The sequence below is a fragment of the Plutella xylostella genome, chromosome 3 (genome assembly GCF_932276165.1).
Source record: "Plutella xylostella chromosome 3, ilPluXylo3.1, whole genome shotgun sequence".
NCBI lineage: Eukaryota > Metazoa > Arthropoda > Insecta > Lepidoptera > Plutellidae > Plutella > Plutella xylostella.
The window spans coordinates 8,530,667-8,547,037 of record NC_063983.1 but is presented as its reverse complement, the minus strand read 5'-3'; the positions used below and the strand labels follow the sequence as shown (position 1 = coordinate 8,547,037).

The window sequence follows — 16,371 nt, the reverse complement described above, 5'->3', positions numbered from 1 at the left end:
GTTGTATTGTATCTAAATAATTGTTGTAAATAGTATTCTTTAGAAATTATTATAAGTGGTTACGGTTTATAATATTATTATATCAAGATAATAAAATATGTCACAAGTTAGGTAGGTACTGAAGTCTGTTCACCAAAATCTGATAACTACATTTTTTATTTAAATACCTTTGTAAAGTACCTACATATCTACCCTGTTTTGTCACCAACCTGTATACCTAAGTAACACAATATAGAAGTTAAATAAGGTATCCTTCTCATCAAGAATACATATGCCCGCGTAATGTTTGTAAATAGATACTTAAGTTGAATAAAACCATACTGCAAAATGCACCATTGGTGGAATTGGATGCGCGGGCACAGCCTTAATTTTTCATACATAAACAACTTGATAGAATAGTAACTAAATTATGTTTTTTAATCTCAGATACTAAATTGACAGATTCTGAAAGGTTCACCAACATTCGGTTGTCCCGCGATTAAGTGACTTATCGTTCTATTGGCGGGACAATCGACTGTTCATGAACCTTTGATGAACTTAAAACAATCAATCCCAAATAACATTCGGTCACGTTGCTCTAGTTAAGTAAAAAGTATATAAATATAGCGTAGTAAGTCACATGAGGCATTAGTTGTTTTAATTATTATCTACTGCAAAATATACCATTATTATACAAGTATATTATGTGTTTTTATTCAATGGTTACTTATAGACCAGTTCCCGAGGATAAACTACTGAGGATGACCCGTACCGTGGGACACCCCTAAAACCCCTGTCCGATTTTCTGAAGTAGCTGTTAGAGCCTGCATTAAAGAGACTAGTGTGACTAAGAAAAGTGTTGTGGAAATACTTATGTCCAACAGTGGAGGGGTAGGTACACTTCGGATTAAAGAGGAATTATTTATTGAATTACAGGTAAGTAAGAATCAACACATAAACTAGCTTATTTAATGATACTACATAATTCTCGCTATGCATCTTTCTGCGTTATATAATAACTTGTGCAGGCATGAATAAAATGGGTAATGCTAATAGCGAGTCACGGTTTTTATAGATTCCAACTCCAAAGGGACCTCTAAAAATTAAAAACGCATTCTGCATTGATCAGGCACGGGCACGAGTTTATTGTCATTAACGATCATATTATGCGAATTTCTAAAAGCCGTACAACAAAAGTTGTTTAGGATAACCCCCAAGTCATCCCTTTCGGCATACTATGTATATAAATATTGCAATACCCTGTATGTTAAGTACCTTTTGCCCGCCGGTCCGCACGCGTTCAATTCGTAGTAATACTTACAATTCCCCCCTTTCCCTATACTATGATGAAATCTTAATCAATGGTTCTCTCATATATCCACATTTAAAAACCTTCATATTAAAACTCTATTTAAAAAACCGCATCAAAATCGGTTCTATAGTTACATACATCCAGACAGAGGCGGGAAGCGACTTTCCTATATCCTATGTAGTGATGTAAGTGATAAATAAATATGAATACCTTGAGTTATTCAGGCTGGCACGACAACGTAGCTTCGGGACCTAGAATCCGATAAAATCTTGATGATCATTGATCATACACAATATTTGTTTTTCAAAATATAGTTCTGTTAGTGTCCTATGTCCCCTAGAGATCCACAGTGACCAGATCCAGAGTCCTAACCGGTCTTGAGCATCGTGTTTGATTTCTCTCCAAGACTTCCTGATTTTTGCGTCGCCAGGTCTGGTCCATGCTTTCTATTCCTTGAGGATTCCAATCCTTCGCCTTTTTAGGTACATGATCAGAACTACTTCGGAGGGTGTGGCCAGTCCAATTCATATTGCGTCGCTTCAATGCGCTCACTTCAAAATAAATGTATCACTATACACATTTACCTACCCGTATTTATCAATAAAAAAAAATTGATGACATGAAACGAACAAAAACACTGCTTGTAATATCGACTAACTTTGCTTTCCCCATAATGACTAACAACAAAATATTAACTGTACCGAAGTTAAGACAATTCCTTTCAAATGAAACGCATAAATTATAATTGTTGATATATTTACGAGTGAAGTTACAGTTACAAACTGTTCCCACTATGTATATTATTTCAGATTTATGTGACTAACTTTCTGGCTCAGGTGAAGAAAACAGATCTTATGGCTATAAACAATTGTTTACGGATGAATTGTCTGAAGTTTATTGTGTAAATAATAAAGAGGTATTTAAATGTTGTAATCATTTGAAGTGGAAAGTTGGGCGTGTTTCAAATACCGAATAGTGGCTCTATCTGTCTACAACATACCTAGGTGTTAGATAAATTTAATAACAAATAAATAAATATGAAAGGTTTTGCTCATGGTCGAGGTCCAGGACTCAGCGTGGGGGCCCCTCAAAGATGAAATCCGAAGGAATCTTTATGTTCACTCACAAAATTCACTTCTCTGTTTATTTTATAGCAAAAAAATATAATGCTTAATGGTAGCTGGCAATATTTAACCGATATTTCCCAAATTCACGCAATGGCGCCGAACTACAGTGGCAGAACAACCCGACGAAGACTGACATCTAGTCATAATAAAATTTATCTACCGTACAAAAAGGAGTAGGCTGATTTCAATCTACCCTCATACAAATATTAAGAGCTTTTGGCCGATATCGGACACTAGGTATCTTTGGTATCTATAAGTTTGTTAGTTTGTTAGGTAAAATAAAGTAGGTAGGGTAGGGAGGCCCTATAAAAGCAATGGAAAGTAAACTTTTATAGTTAAAAAAACATAATTTATTAAGTAATTATAAACTTTACAGGACTTACATATTTATACAACATTAACTACACTTAAGTCATTACAAACATGGCCTTGATAGCTGATGATGATGAACACAATGCTCCATAAGTAATAGAAGGACACAAATAAAAAAGGCACATAATCACTAATTTTCGAACTTGGATCGCAAAACTCCAATCCCTTATTTCAACAGTAGTTCCCTTATTTTCGTACAGGTGCGTCCTGACTCTCTAGTACGGGTTTTTAAATTTACGTAAACGCAAAAAGTTTTGGTTTTCTTCTGTCACCTGCATACATTATCTCTCAAAAGTTTAATGAGTTTCCGCTAGAGGCGCCACTTTGTATGCGAGAAAACGTAAACTTCTATAGTTTTCGTCAATCTATCAAACCTGTGACGTTAGGTTACAGTTACTATAACAAATCTATCATCTTGACAGATCTTCGCACGGCGTTGTTGAATCCTTCTCTGTACTGATAGAAGACGCTGCTTGACGAGATCAGGTCGCGGGCGGCACCTGCGGACAAGGGGATATACGTTATTTATACACAATAATACATGTCACAACATGTCACCTGACCACTGGGGGCTTAGGTATGTCAGGCAGTCGAAGGTTACTGCCCTATAATGACGATGAATGGTAGACCTTCCAAAAGGCCGCAAGCTCAGCTAATGCTGTATATGCTCAGTTACTTGCAAGTTTGGCTTGGTCAACTTTGTATATTACTCTTTCAAATCAAGAGGCTACATACTGCTTGTCGACAAGATAACACCTCCATCGTGATTCGCGATAAACAATGTACACCGATAAAGATGCAACCTGGATAGGACCCGCTATTTAATTTACCTAGTTTCGGTACAACCCAACCGTAAAACAACATAAAAACTAAACAAACAGAATCATCATCATCCATAGTTAGCGCGAAGCATATTGGCATATTGCGGCCGCTCGCAGCGATTGGCAACCACAAACAATGTGCTGGCTGGTTCACCGATGTGGCGGAGACTGGTGCCACAGATGCGGGGCCGCGGGGCAGTAAGACTAGCTGTGGGGTCGGGCGTACTGGGAGCTGAGCTAGTGTGCTAAGGTTGGGGGTATAGATTAGTAACGTTCAATCCACTCAAAAAGTTCTATCACAAATTTTCCTGTGATTTGTTACTATTTCGCTATGTAAGCTGTTTTTTTTTTCAGACAACACCGGAATTGTCTCAAGAACTCATATTGACAATATTGATGCCGATTCTGAAGGCGGAAATTCTAATTTTAATGCTGTCAAAACCTTAATTTCTTTGTTTAAAATTCGACTCTATGATTGTTTCCGTAAATGTCATTTTATGCTAGCAAATTTTTTAGTTTGACAGCGTTAAAATTAGAATTTCTGCCTTCAGAATCAACATCATTGTGTCACCATTTTTGGTCATAGTTACCTACGTGAATCGCCGTTCATACATACATTTCCCTATGAAGAAACAATAATTTTTGTTCAGTGACGATTTTAGTGTTAACCTAATCCTAAATGAGCGATCTATCGCTAGCTTACAAATCTTACAATCTATAGCTTCCACTGCACCCTCACCTAACCAAGTCGCGCACACAATTACCCACCCTGTTTGCTACATGTAATTGTAATATTGTAATTGTAAAGGGTTCATAGCTCTCCCGAGGGAGGGCAAGTTGTTACATGTGTAATGTGTAGTCGCGTTGTCGCCTGCTGCCATTACTGGCAATTATCTAGTGTAAGGGTTTTAGGCAATTACACTTGTCATTAGGTATTGATTGTTGAGTTTATTTAGTTATAGGTAAGGAGAGGGTGTTGATAAGAGGATATCACTGGTTTAAAGATAAAGTTAGAAATGGACAATGATGATTGTGCTTTATGAGTTTTCGTTGTTTAATGTTTGAAGAAAGATCCTGTAATTACTTTGGCTAGGAGATAGATTACTGATAAAAAGATAGATTATCGCTATTTAACGGTGTTATAATTATTAAATGAATCGCCCACTTTTCATAGTTTTTTTTATATTCTAGTATTCTGTAGGTTTGATCGTTCAGTTAAAACACTTACTTAAAACCTTATGTAAAATCATCCTCCATATACCTCTCAGCCAAGTCAATTCAACAATCACATCCAAACCAACAAAGTAGCCGGATAAGCAAAGTAAACACGACAGAATATAATGAGAATCCCGACCAATCACGGGCCCGGATGAAACAATCCGGGAATAATTACAATATAACCGGTTCATTGTTTAACTCCGGTTATTAACAAAGTTGGCGGCGTAAGCTGATGAATCAAACTGTAAAGTCGATTGTAGCGAGGATCGGTTAGGCGTGGTGCACACTGCGGGCCTAGTATATAGGGTCAGGTTTTATTAGTGACATTTCCTGATAGCAGTTACATATACCTATGTATACTCGCCAAGCTATTACATATAATGCATACATGCATAGTGCGAGTTTTTATACCGCTTGAGTAGTGAGTAGTGTCTAAACGCGAGTTCGTAAATAAAAAAAATGAAATTTAATATAAACACGAAAGTTGGTAAGTACACTGACGAGGAATGAAAAAGTTCCATCCACTAGGTAAGGTGTTGTCACTGGAACTTTTATAATTGCTCAGAAGGACTAGTACGCGGCGCATATAAGACGTGACAAAAGTTTTGCATCGCCCTCACTCACATCGTGCAGCCTCAAGAGTGAGCGCGACGGAGAACTTTTGTCTCGTCTTATTAGCGCCCTGTGCTACAGGGCCAGGAGTGTACTTGTGTAACTCTTTACGGAAGTAAGAAGGAACACTACATTTTCATGAACATTTGGAAAGTATGCAGAAAGCCTATATGCCCGTATGCAGATTAACACATAGGCTGCTTTTTTATCCCAGAATACTCAAAGTAAAACTTTATGTGGGAAAGCTAAGTTCGTGGACAACATCTATGTTGAAACACATCCCGATCAACACTCCCTATATTTTCAGTAAAACCTGAAAATGCTTAGCCAAATGTAGACTTGCCTTTAAGCACATACAAGAGAGAACAATTAATTTAGTTGAAACCCTTGTTACAACTCCGCCCGGCTCTCTCCGCCGGTACAGTAGGCTGCAGGTCTATGTGACCTAAACGTTAAGTAAATATGGGTAAAATTCGACTTCACACTTATATTAAGATTACACATTTTCATCTAACTGGATATGAGAGGAAATAAAGGTTTCTCGACTCACATAGCAGAGATACCATGTTTGATAGGTGCTTCTGTACTGGATACAGTACCAGCCATCTGTCTGTATACATACCTACAGTAGCAAAAATTCTAAAAAAATGGGTTTTCAAAAATTGACATTGTAAATAACAATAACACTTGATCAACTAACATAATATTTGGTGTGAAAGAGCAATATTTTTCGCGTTTATTCTAAAAGTCGTAGAGTCAAAGTATTTTAGAAATACCAAATTCAAATTGTCGTTACGTTTAATCGCGTCCCACTGCTAATAATCCATCTGCTAGCCTAGCACGGGGCGCAAGAGGCGCACGTCAAGACGTGACAAAAGTTATCCGTCGCGCTCGCTCTCGAGGCCGCGCGATGTGAGTGAGCGCGAAGCAAAACTTTTCTCACATGGTTCAGGCTTCTTTAAATGGTCATATACATTATACATAGGTATGTATTTAAACACTTATAACAAGATGGCCGCCGTCCCTCAGCTCTCTTCATTCGCTTAAATGTTCCCTCAATCTCTTCACAAATCACGTTCAGATTGTTAAACAGTCATCTCGGGGGGTAGGGGAGGGGGGCGGATGGCAATCTGAATATAAGACAAGACAATGAATTCGCCGGCTAAATGAAATATGTCTGCGTATGTACCCAGCCGTCTGCCGCTCGCTTTGTAGGTGAGGAGAATTGCTTTGTTATGTTCTGAATGTATTTTTTATACAGTTTATGTGTCTTATTGTTTTTCAGGATTGAGGAAAGTTGTTACTCACTCGAGATAAATTGAATTTGGGTTAAATAGCTTTAGATCATCATGATTATTATGTAGCTTTATTCTGAGTTTATTCAAACACGGTAGCGTGGCGACTGAAAATACACTTAATTCAAACGAACAATCATCCAAACAACCACCTAATAATCCCGCCATAAAATCATCATATTTCAAATTCCGCGGACACCCGACAAAGAAGACTCGATTAATCCACTCGGAAACGGCGAAATCGACTCGAGAATCGATTACTAAGGGGGTAGGATCAGGTGTTCCACCGGGGGGCTGTCGGAAAATGAATATTAATAGTCGAAAACCCTTTAGCGAAGATCATAATTGAAAATAATAGTCGAGAGGATAACGCGACGTGTGACTCGACTGATGGGATAATGAGAAAGGGTTTAGAGCGGATATACAGTAGATATTCTGAGTAATGAGCTTGGGGCTAATTCTGGTATTGGGTACAGTAAGGTTCTCTTAAGATGACCTAAAATCTAATTCTGGTATTGGATCTGGTATACTGCGATTCTCGTGAGATGACCTGAAATTTAATTCTGGTATTGGATATGACTAAAATAACACTCTGGCGAAAAGTGGGTGCAGCAATGCATCTCTGCCTACCCCGCAAGGGAGTACATTAGTACAAGGCGTGAGTGTGTGTGTTTTTTTTGTTGTTTTTATTGTATATAGTATACTGCGATTCTCGTAAGATGACCTAAAATGGTTAAGCAGCGCGTGAGAAGAAAATAGTGCATGTTGAATTTATTCATGTAGTAACAAGCCGACAAATGAAAGTCAAGGTATTTATTATAACTAGGGGATTTCTTATTGGTTTAGGTATTTAGGAATAACTTCGTCAAAAATGTAACGAAAGATGAGTCCTTGCACTATTTTTTTATAGGATCATCCTTAAAAAGAACTTTGATTTTAAACATGAAGATTTTACATTACGTAGAGAGCTCTATTTTTTTCATGTAAAGTTTAGTTTCATTCTAGTTTTTTAGTAAAGAATTAACTCGAAATAAAAATAAATTTATAATTAAGTATAAGAAAAATGCATATAATCTAAAACTGTAAAATAAAAATAAATAAAAAAATGTTGGCATATTACCTGTTCGCTGTGACGATTCCACGATGGGTACGATTCTTCCAAAGAAGTCCTTGTGTACCTGTAACAGAAAATAAGGATTTAAATATAAATATTTCACCTAAGGAGAATTGCGATGTTATGTGGTTTTTGTTGGATATTTTAGTTGAGCTAAGAATTAATAATGAAAAACAAACAAACACTAGGGTTTATCCACGCGGTGAAAAAATTAGGAAGTCAGGATTAGCTGTCACTTGCTGAATGCCCAGGATGCGCAAGACGGTGACTACAGTTTATATCTTGGTCTATACAGGTACGTCACTGGTTATGTGTGTATTTGTGCAGAGCCAAATAAAATATTTTTCTTTCTTTCTTTCTTTCACTATAGATGGCTCCTTTAATATGATGATAAACTTTTATCATTTACTTACTTATACATAAATTTTAAAAATAATATACCGCATGATAATAGGCTATTAACGGCTTTGCGCTTAAATAAGTATAATGGATCGATTAAATACGGTCTTTACCAATTAGTTAGGATCCACTTCCGTTTCCAGAACTTTATAGTTGCACTGTAACAAGCGCCACTCACAAACACACTCCAACTTGCCACATTATGTCTCCACACGAGTGGTCTGTACCGCAGCCGCGTGATGACGTCATCCAGCGGTAATGACGTCATCGAGGCGGTAATGGCGTCAACTTGGGTGACGTCATTGACGCTAATTGGCGCAGGTGAAACGCGATACTTTGAGGCGCCAGCGTTTGTTTGTGTTATGTTTTTAATTGTTGCTTTAACCCTTCGCGCGGTCTAGGCCCGGCGGCTAGATCTCTTGCTGTGCTAGAGATCTAGGCACAGACAATATGTGTTTGCTAACTAAATGGGGACTGGCAAAGCGTGAGCACGTAAATTCAGATCTTAAGTGACGATAAAAGTAAAGAAAATTCGATAGTTTCGATACCATACCCTGCCAAATGTACTATTTTCCTGTTTCTGCACAATGTAAGTAATTACATTGTGCTATTTATGTTATAGGTAGTATATTTTTTTGGAACGCTCATAAATTGATAAAATTTGTTGTACTGCAACTACTGATTTCGTAGCATGCTCGTAGCACACTCGTAGAAGCTACGAGATTCGTAGCCGCTACGACATTCGTAGCCAAAATCTAAAACTACTTAGCTTGTTGCGCGTGCTTTACTAACATTAGTCCTAAACTAAAAATACCAATCTTAAACTAACTTAACTCTAATTCCTTTAAACATATTCTTTCATTGTCTTATATAATATCCTACCTATTCGTAACAGAGTTTGTTCGTCCCCATCTAGCTAATAAAACGGAAAACACCTATAATAGGCGAGTGATATTTGTTCTATCAGAGACGCTGAATATCGAGAATAGATTAGGGCGCCCTCGCAACATATTTACTTATTCAAGCATTCGATATAAAACTAAATCGACCGTAAGCTTGGACAATACCGTAACTGAAATTTATACTAACTTATCGCTGCTTACCTTATATTGATAGATTTGCATATTCTTTATTTTTATATTAGTTTTTGGTTCTACCTTTTTTGGCCTAAGATTTATTTGCCTAATCTCGTATTGCATAGTAACGTTTGGTCAAAGTCTCGTTTCACCGAAAATCGTATGGCATAAATCTCGTTTAGTAAAAAGTTATTTCGCATAATCTTGTATAGGCTAATAATGGTATGGCCAAATCTCAAATAGCCTAACAATACTATGGCATAGTTTATACAAATTACTAATATTCATTTGGCTTTAACTTTGACGAAGCGTCTCCCTACATGCCCAAACTGGTGCCTTGCATTATATAATTTTCCGCTATGTAGGTAACGCTCCGCTCCGCTCCACTCCGCTTCGCTGCGCTCCGCTTTGCTTTCGACGAACATTTTTGTAATCATTATATAATAATTATTATTTATTTCCAAAAAGATACATTTCTTAAAACTTACCTTATTAGCTAATATTTTATGAACAACATGTGTACAACAATGGCAAGTAAGTAGCATCTGCTGCTAAACTAGGTGTTAACCTGTGTTTCAGCTCACAGCGCCTCATAAGGTCATTCACTTTCGATATTTTGATCATTCAATATCGTGATTTTCGGGATGTAGGAGAAAAATACCACAATTTGTACATTTAATACATACTTAATATAGTATTTATTAAGATAATAATATTAGGAGAAACAAGATTATACCAATACGAACAATTTGAGCAAACGAGATTTAGGTGTTTCAAATTAGTGCCAAAAGAGTTTTAGACGAAACGAGTCTTATGCCACATAAATCTTGGCGAAGTGATGATTCTACCAAAAAAGTTTAGACTTTACGAGTTATGCGAAACGAGTTTAGGGTAATAAAGATTAGGCGAGATGAGGGGAACCCTTAGTTTTTATATAAGTGTATTATTTAATCTCAGATACGAAATTGACAAATGTCAAGTTGTGAAAAATTTGTACCTGATTCTACTAAATTTGACACTTGCACAATACATGTCAATTTAGTTAGTATTTGAGATCAAAGAATAGAGTTTAGGTGGAATTTAACCAAACGCTAAACGTATTTACTGCCAGTTTCTATAACTCTATCTATCTATAACTGGTAGTTACTTTCATACAATTTTGACAGATTGTTACTTTTGATTATGTCAAAATCGTATGAAAGTAACTACCAGTTATAGATAGATAGAGATATAGAAACTGGCAGTTAGTAGCCTTTCAAACTTCTGTCAGCCAGTAGAAAAAGTATTTATGATTTAAATAAAAGTTCAAATACGTTTATTATCTTTTGGTAACAGTGACCCAAAGGCTCCTTTCGTGCACCGGAGCAAAGCACTAAGAACAAATAACATAGCGTCAAAAAATTCATGTACGTTGTTTTCTCACAACTGCGCGGGTGGTAACAAACAATATGAGATGTAGTCAAGGCAATATCAGGGCAATTACCCACATCTTCCGTAGTCACGCTAAAGAGGGGAAGTGGCGACAACTTGTTATACAGGATGTTGCAAAAATAGTGTAGTAATCCCCGCCTGAGTCATACTGAACAACTTTTGCTGTAGCTTTTGGAAATTAATAAAAACAACTATAAAGTAAAAGCATAAAGATAAGCGTCACCCTATCGGTATAGTACGAATCTCGGACCAAATGGATTTTCATAAATGTATGGAGAAACGGCGTCGGCAATGCCGATGAAAATAGACGCACTTGTATGAACTTCTACACAGAGAATACTTAAAATCCGTTGCTTACGATGCCATTAAACGATTGGTTTGGCGTTTTTAAAATTAACTTCTAAACTTTTTTTCAATCGGCCGCGATATTTAGACCTAGTAACAGCCTTAAGTTACACAACATCAGTACAGAGCTACTCGCTAACCTCCGGCGACGCCCGCCGCAGTAAACACAATTCTTAGCTCATAAAAGTTATCGTGTGCACTAGTGTTGGGCCTTTACGACTGGGACTGAGTAACCGCTTACTTTGTACTGGTTTTATGTCATACAATGTGGTTTAGGTTAGATGAGTAAGCGAAAAAAGAATTATTGTTTTTGCAATTCATATATCAAAGTATTTATTTACTTAATACTTTATTGCACAAATATATGATATAAGTGTACAAAAGATGGACTTAATGCTTGAATTATGTTTGAAAGTATTTAATGCAATTGATAATAATGGTAACACGACAACGTATCTTTATCTATTTACGCACAAAAAACGCATACTAACTAATGCATTAAATATATATTGGCTATTTATATTATTTGCTGATTTTTATAAAACACGGATGACTTCTATGTGAATATTTTTTTGTCTGCTAATACGTGCACTCATAAAACGAACACTTTAGAATATAAATAGACAACATACACTAATACAAATACGGTAAGCCCTTAACAACAAAAAAGGAGGATTACTAACAAGTTTGTGTACATTTTATGCTGCATAATATAAGTTATGTTAAGTTAGTTCATCATCATCATAAGCCTATAGCAGTCCACTGCTGGACGTAGGCCTCTCCCAAAGCACGCCACTGGATGCGATCTTTAGCTTTCCGCTTAAGTTAGTTAATCGGTTAATATTATGTAAGTTGATCGGTTCCATTGAAGTCATCCATAAAGCTATAAGCAGTGTTCGGTACCGACGAACACTTTAATAATTGTATGTGGGTAGGTTCTTATATTTGTATGTGGGTAGGTTCTTTTATTTTTGACAGTCTACTCAGTCGTTGGCAGCCTCTCGTCGGGTTATCTGCTCTTGTATTTCGGCGCGGTCTCGTTATTCGCAATATTTGTATTTTCGGTTAAATATTACCAGCGGCTATTAGGCATTATATTTGTGTATACGATTATAAGTGGACATGTGATTTTGTGTGTGAGAACCTCAAGATTAAAACGGATTACTCAAGCATCGGGAGGGCCCTCCACGCCGAGCTTTGGACCTTGAACCTTCACGTGAGCAAAAACCTATATAATATTTATTTTATTAAATATATTTATCCAACATTTTGGTAGCAGAGCGTGGTTTTAATACGGCTATATTATTAGGTTTTCGTGTTACGTAAGTTTTTGAGGTTAGCTCAGGGCGGCGTTATCAATTCGGTTAGCTTCATTGCATATTGTTTACGTAATAATTTTACTTTCGGAATACAGTTTCTATTGTACTAAGTATAGGTATATTTATTTCGGTTCGGTCAATACTTATATTTGTGTTGGTTTTCGTACGGTAGGTACTACGGTAGCTACGGTAGCTAACTACTTAACTTTACGGCTATAATTTGATTATTATTGTAACTCAGATATTCGGTAGGTACAATTACGTCTCACGTTAGTAATTACCATATCGTCTCAGCTCGCTATGGGCGTTGAATCATTTATCTTTTAAGTTAAACATACTTACCTATTTATTAACTAATCGTGCAGTATTGCTGTGGTGAGATTTGGTCGGTGATTTGGTGATTCGACCTGAGAAAGTACCTAGTTACTTTATGTTGAATAATTTACGGCTGTAATATTGAAGTGTAGTTAATATTATTGTGAATTTAAATGGCGGTTGGTTTAGTCACTTTGTAACTTCGATTTCTTAGTAACTATAGCTTTTTGATTAAAGATAACTGGTTAATTTCATAGTAAATATTATACTTATAATACCGGATAAAGTTTTATTTGAATAAATTTCAGGAGTTAGTAAATATTGACGTTATAAAGTGAGGTGATATTCATAACCGACCATCGAGTTCGGTATTGTTGCGTTGTTTATTGTTTAAGATTGTAATATGGCTTTGAGAGCATCGTTTTCGGTATTTAAAGTAAAACTTCAATGGCTTATTGACAGTGCTGACTTGCTGGATCGACCTGAACATGTCAACCGTGTCTCTGTTCGACTGTTAACGGTTAATACGGAATTTACGAGTTTAGAAGCTTCATATCAACGAATAATTGAACTCGCGGACCCGGAAAATAATTCGGAAAATCAAATTTTAGAAGCGGCACGTAAGGAGTATGTGAGGGCATTAGAAGCTTTTGACAAATTAATGTATGAAAAATTAAAACAACGCCGGAGCACGAGCGGTTCCACGGACGAGTCGGAGCCGCGGTCAGACGGACACAGGTTCGACTCAGAGGCTTTGGTGTCAAGATTACCTACCCTGCAGTTACCTATTTTTACGGGTGATTTGGATCAATGGGTCGGATTTAATAATTTATTTGACAGCTTGGTAGATAATCGTACGGATTTGTCACCCTCACAGAAACTAGCTTATTTAATGTCATGCATTTCTGGTGAGGCTCGCGGGCTAATTCAACATATTAAAATATCGGATGCTGGTTATAAAACAGCTCGTGACCTTTTGATGCGGAGATATCAAAATTCCCGCCATCTAGCGGACGTTCATGTCGGTCAAATTATGAACTTGCCAATTATTTCGGCAAATTTAATCGGATTGCGATCGCAATTTTTAAATCCATTAATTATGGCAACAAACTCGCTGGAACGTTTGGGATTCCCTGTAGCTGAATGGTCCTTTTTGCTACTGTATATTGCTAGTACTAAATTGCCGCCATCAATTAAAACTCGGTTCGAACAAAAATACGGTACGGAAACAGATGTTATACCAACATTCTCGGAGTTGGTAGAATTTTTAGAAACAGAATGTCGGTTATTGGAGAGTACCAAGAGAGAATTTGTTTCTCATAATAATCGCGAGGACCAGCGCCCTCCACGGCGCCACCAAAATTATGCGGTTGCGGCAGCGCAAGTCCCGTGCTGCGCTTACTGTGGTGAGTCGTCGCACTCGGTGTTGAATAGATGTTCACGGTTCAGGGAACTTACACCCGTAGCTCGGAAGGAATTTGTTACTCGGAAGCGGCTATGTTATTTCTGTTTGGCTAGTCATCACTACCGTGACTGCCACCAGGTGCCGCAATGCGATGGATGTGGTAGCCAGAAGCACCATCCATTGCTTTGTTTCAATCGGGTAGGCACTGCACAGCCTCGTGTGAATAATGGTACATCGGACAGACGCTCGCCGCCGCGTGCGGGCGGGAGCGCGGAGTTTTATCGTCGCGGCGGCGGCGGGAATCGAACCCGTTCACCTCGGATGTCACCGGCTCGCGCCGCGTCCCCGGAGCGTCGGAGGAACGACCAGTGGAGCCCGCGTCGTGTGGCTCAAGTGGGCGGCCACGGTTATTCTCATCACCCTCATCGTGACGGTGATGGTCTAAGGGATCAGCAGTGCGAACGTGAGGCGCCGCAGCGATCTTATAATGATCGACAATAGGATACGGCTCCTACCTACCCATTGCGATCACCTGTTCAACATAAAACTATTTTACTTCCTACGGCTATTGTAAGAGTGCATGGTGATAACTTGGATGATTTTGTTGAAATTCGGGCTTTATTAGATGCAGGATCCCAAGGCTCTCTTATAACCTTAAATTTAGCTAGGAAGTTAGGATTAATGTTAGAACCTACGGATGAGCTGGTGAGAGGGGTAGGAGGATTAGAACTCGGTAATATTTTCGGTCGGTCTTGTGTTTCATTTTCACCTTCGGGAAAGCGGTTTCCGGTTATCTCCACTCCGGTTACTTGTTTACGGAATCTTGTCGGTAATCAGCCAACATTTAATTTAAATGAATCGGTATTAAATTTATGTGAAGGACTGTTCTTAGCTGATCCAGAGTTTCATAAGTCCAAACCAGTTGAGTTATTACTCGGTTCGGATGTTTACGGTTCACTAGTCGGTGGTGATAAAATTACTTTAGGTACAAACGGTTTAACGGCGTATAATTCGGTATTTGGTTACATTTTATTGGGACCTATTGATCATTCGTTTGACGTAACTTCGGAGCCAGCAGGTGATGTTTTTGCTTTATCACTTTCGGATGCTTTACAAAAGTTTTGGGAGGTTGAGGAGCCTCCATCGGTTTCACAGATCACCCCAGCTGATGCGGAGTGTGAACAGCTTTATAAGCAAAATACACATCGGCTATCAGACGGTCGGTTCTCTACTCGACTTTTATTTGTTTCCTCGCGTCCAGTGTTAGGTGAGTCTCGTTACATAGCCGAGAAACAATTTCATGCGGTAGAAAGACGGCTTATGAAAAATTCGGTCTTAAGAAAGGAGTACATCAGTTTTATGCGGGAGTATGAAGAACTGGGACATATGTCGGTTTCAAAATTTAATTATAAATCGGGCGAGGAACACTTTTTTATCCCACATCATGCGGTTTTTAAATATTCGGGTGACGTGCCCAAAATTCGGGTGGTTTTTAATGGCAGTTGCGTCACATCTACGGGCGTATCATTGAATCAGTGTCTTCACACTGGTCCCAAATTACAAAGGGACATAACGGACATTTTATTAAATTTTCGGAGACATAAAATTATTTTCATTTGTGACGTCAAACAAATGTTTCGGCAAACGGTAATAGACGAATCGGATCGGAAGTACCAACTTATATTATGGCGGGAGTCTCCTGATCAGCCTCTCCTCACATATGAGTTGTGTACTAACACTTACGGGTTGCGGTGTAGCCCGTACATTGCTAATCGAACAATCTTGGAGCTCGCCGAGCAAGAGCGTGAAAGCCTTCCTCGTGCGGCAGCGGTTTTAAGAACAGATGTGTACGTAGATGACATAATCACTGGTACGGATTCGGAATCTGATGCGTTGAGCCTTCAGCAAGAACTCATTACTTTAATGAAATCGGGTGGTTATGAGCTCCGTAAATGGATTTCAAATAGCTCAGCAATCCTACAAGGTTTACCTGATGATCATAAACAATTACCTCTCTTATTTGAAAATTCGGAAAATCCCCATACGGTTGCGGTTCTCGGCGTTTTGTATGATCCGGTTCGAGATGTCTTTTCTTATAAACTAAATCTTGGTGCATCGAGTTCGGACACTAAACGATCTATTTTATCTGTAGTTGCCCGGATATTTGACCCTAAGGGTTGGATTTGCCCAGTAGTGTATTGGGTTAAATGTTTACTGCAGCGTTTTTGGCT

General features: G+C 38.1%; 1 protein-coding gene across 1 annotated transcript in view; it reads right to left on the bottom strand.

Annotated features, from left to right (window-relative positions):
* Nucleotides 1–2,835: 2,835 nt before the first annotated feature.
* Nucleotides 2,836–16,371, bottom strand: part of LOC105383469 (chromosome transmission fidelity protein 18 homolog) — a 50,649-nt gene continuing 37,113 nt past the window's right edge. Inside the window, exons 16-17 of the mRNA XM_048622745.1 lie at nt 7,857–7,914; nt 2,836–3,290 (exon numbers count right to left, since the gene is read on the bottom strand). Of these exons, the coding sequence (XP_048478702.1) occupies nt 3,187–3,290; nt 7,857–7,914 (162 nt within the window). The 3' untranslated portion in view covers nt 2,836–3,186. The remainder of the gene's footprint in view (nt 3,291–7,856; nt 7,915–16,371) is intronic.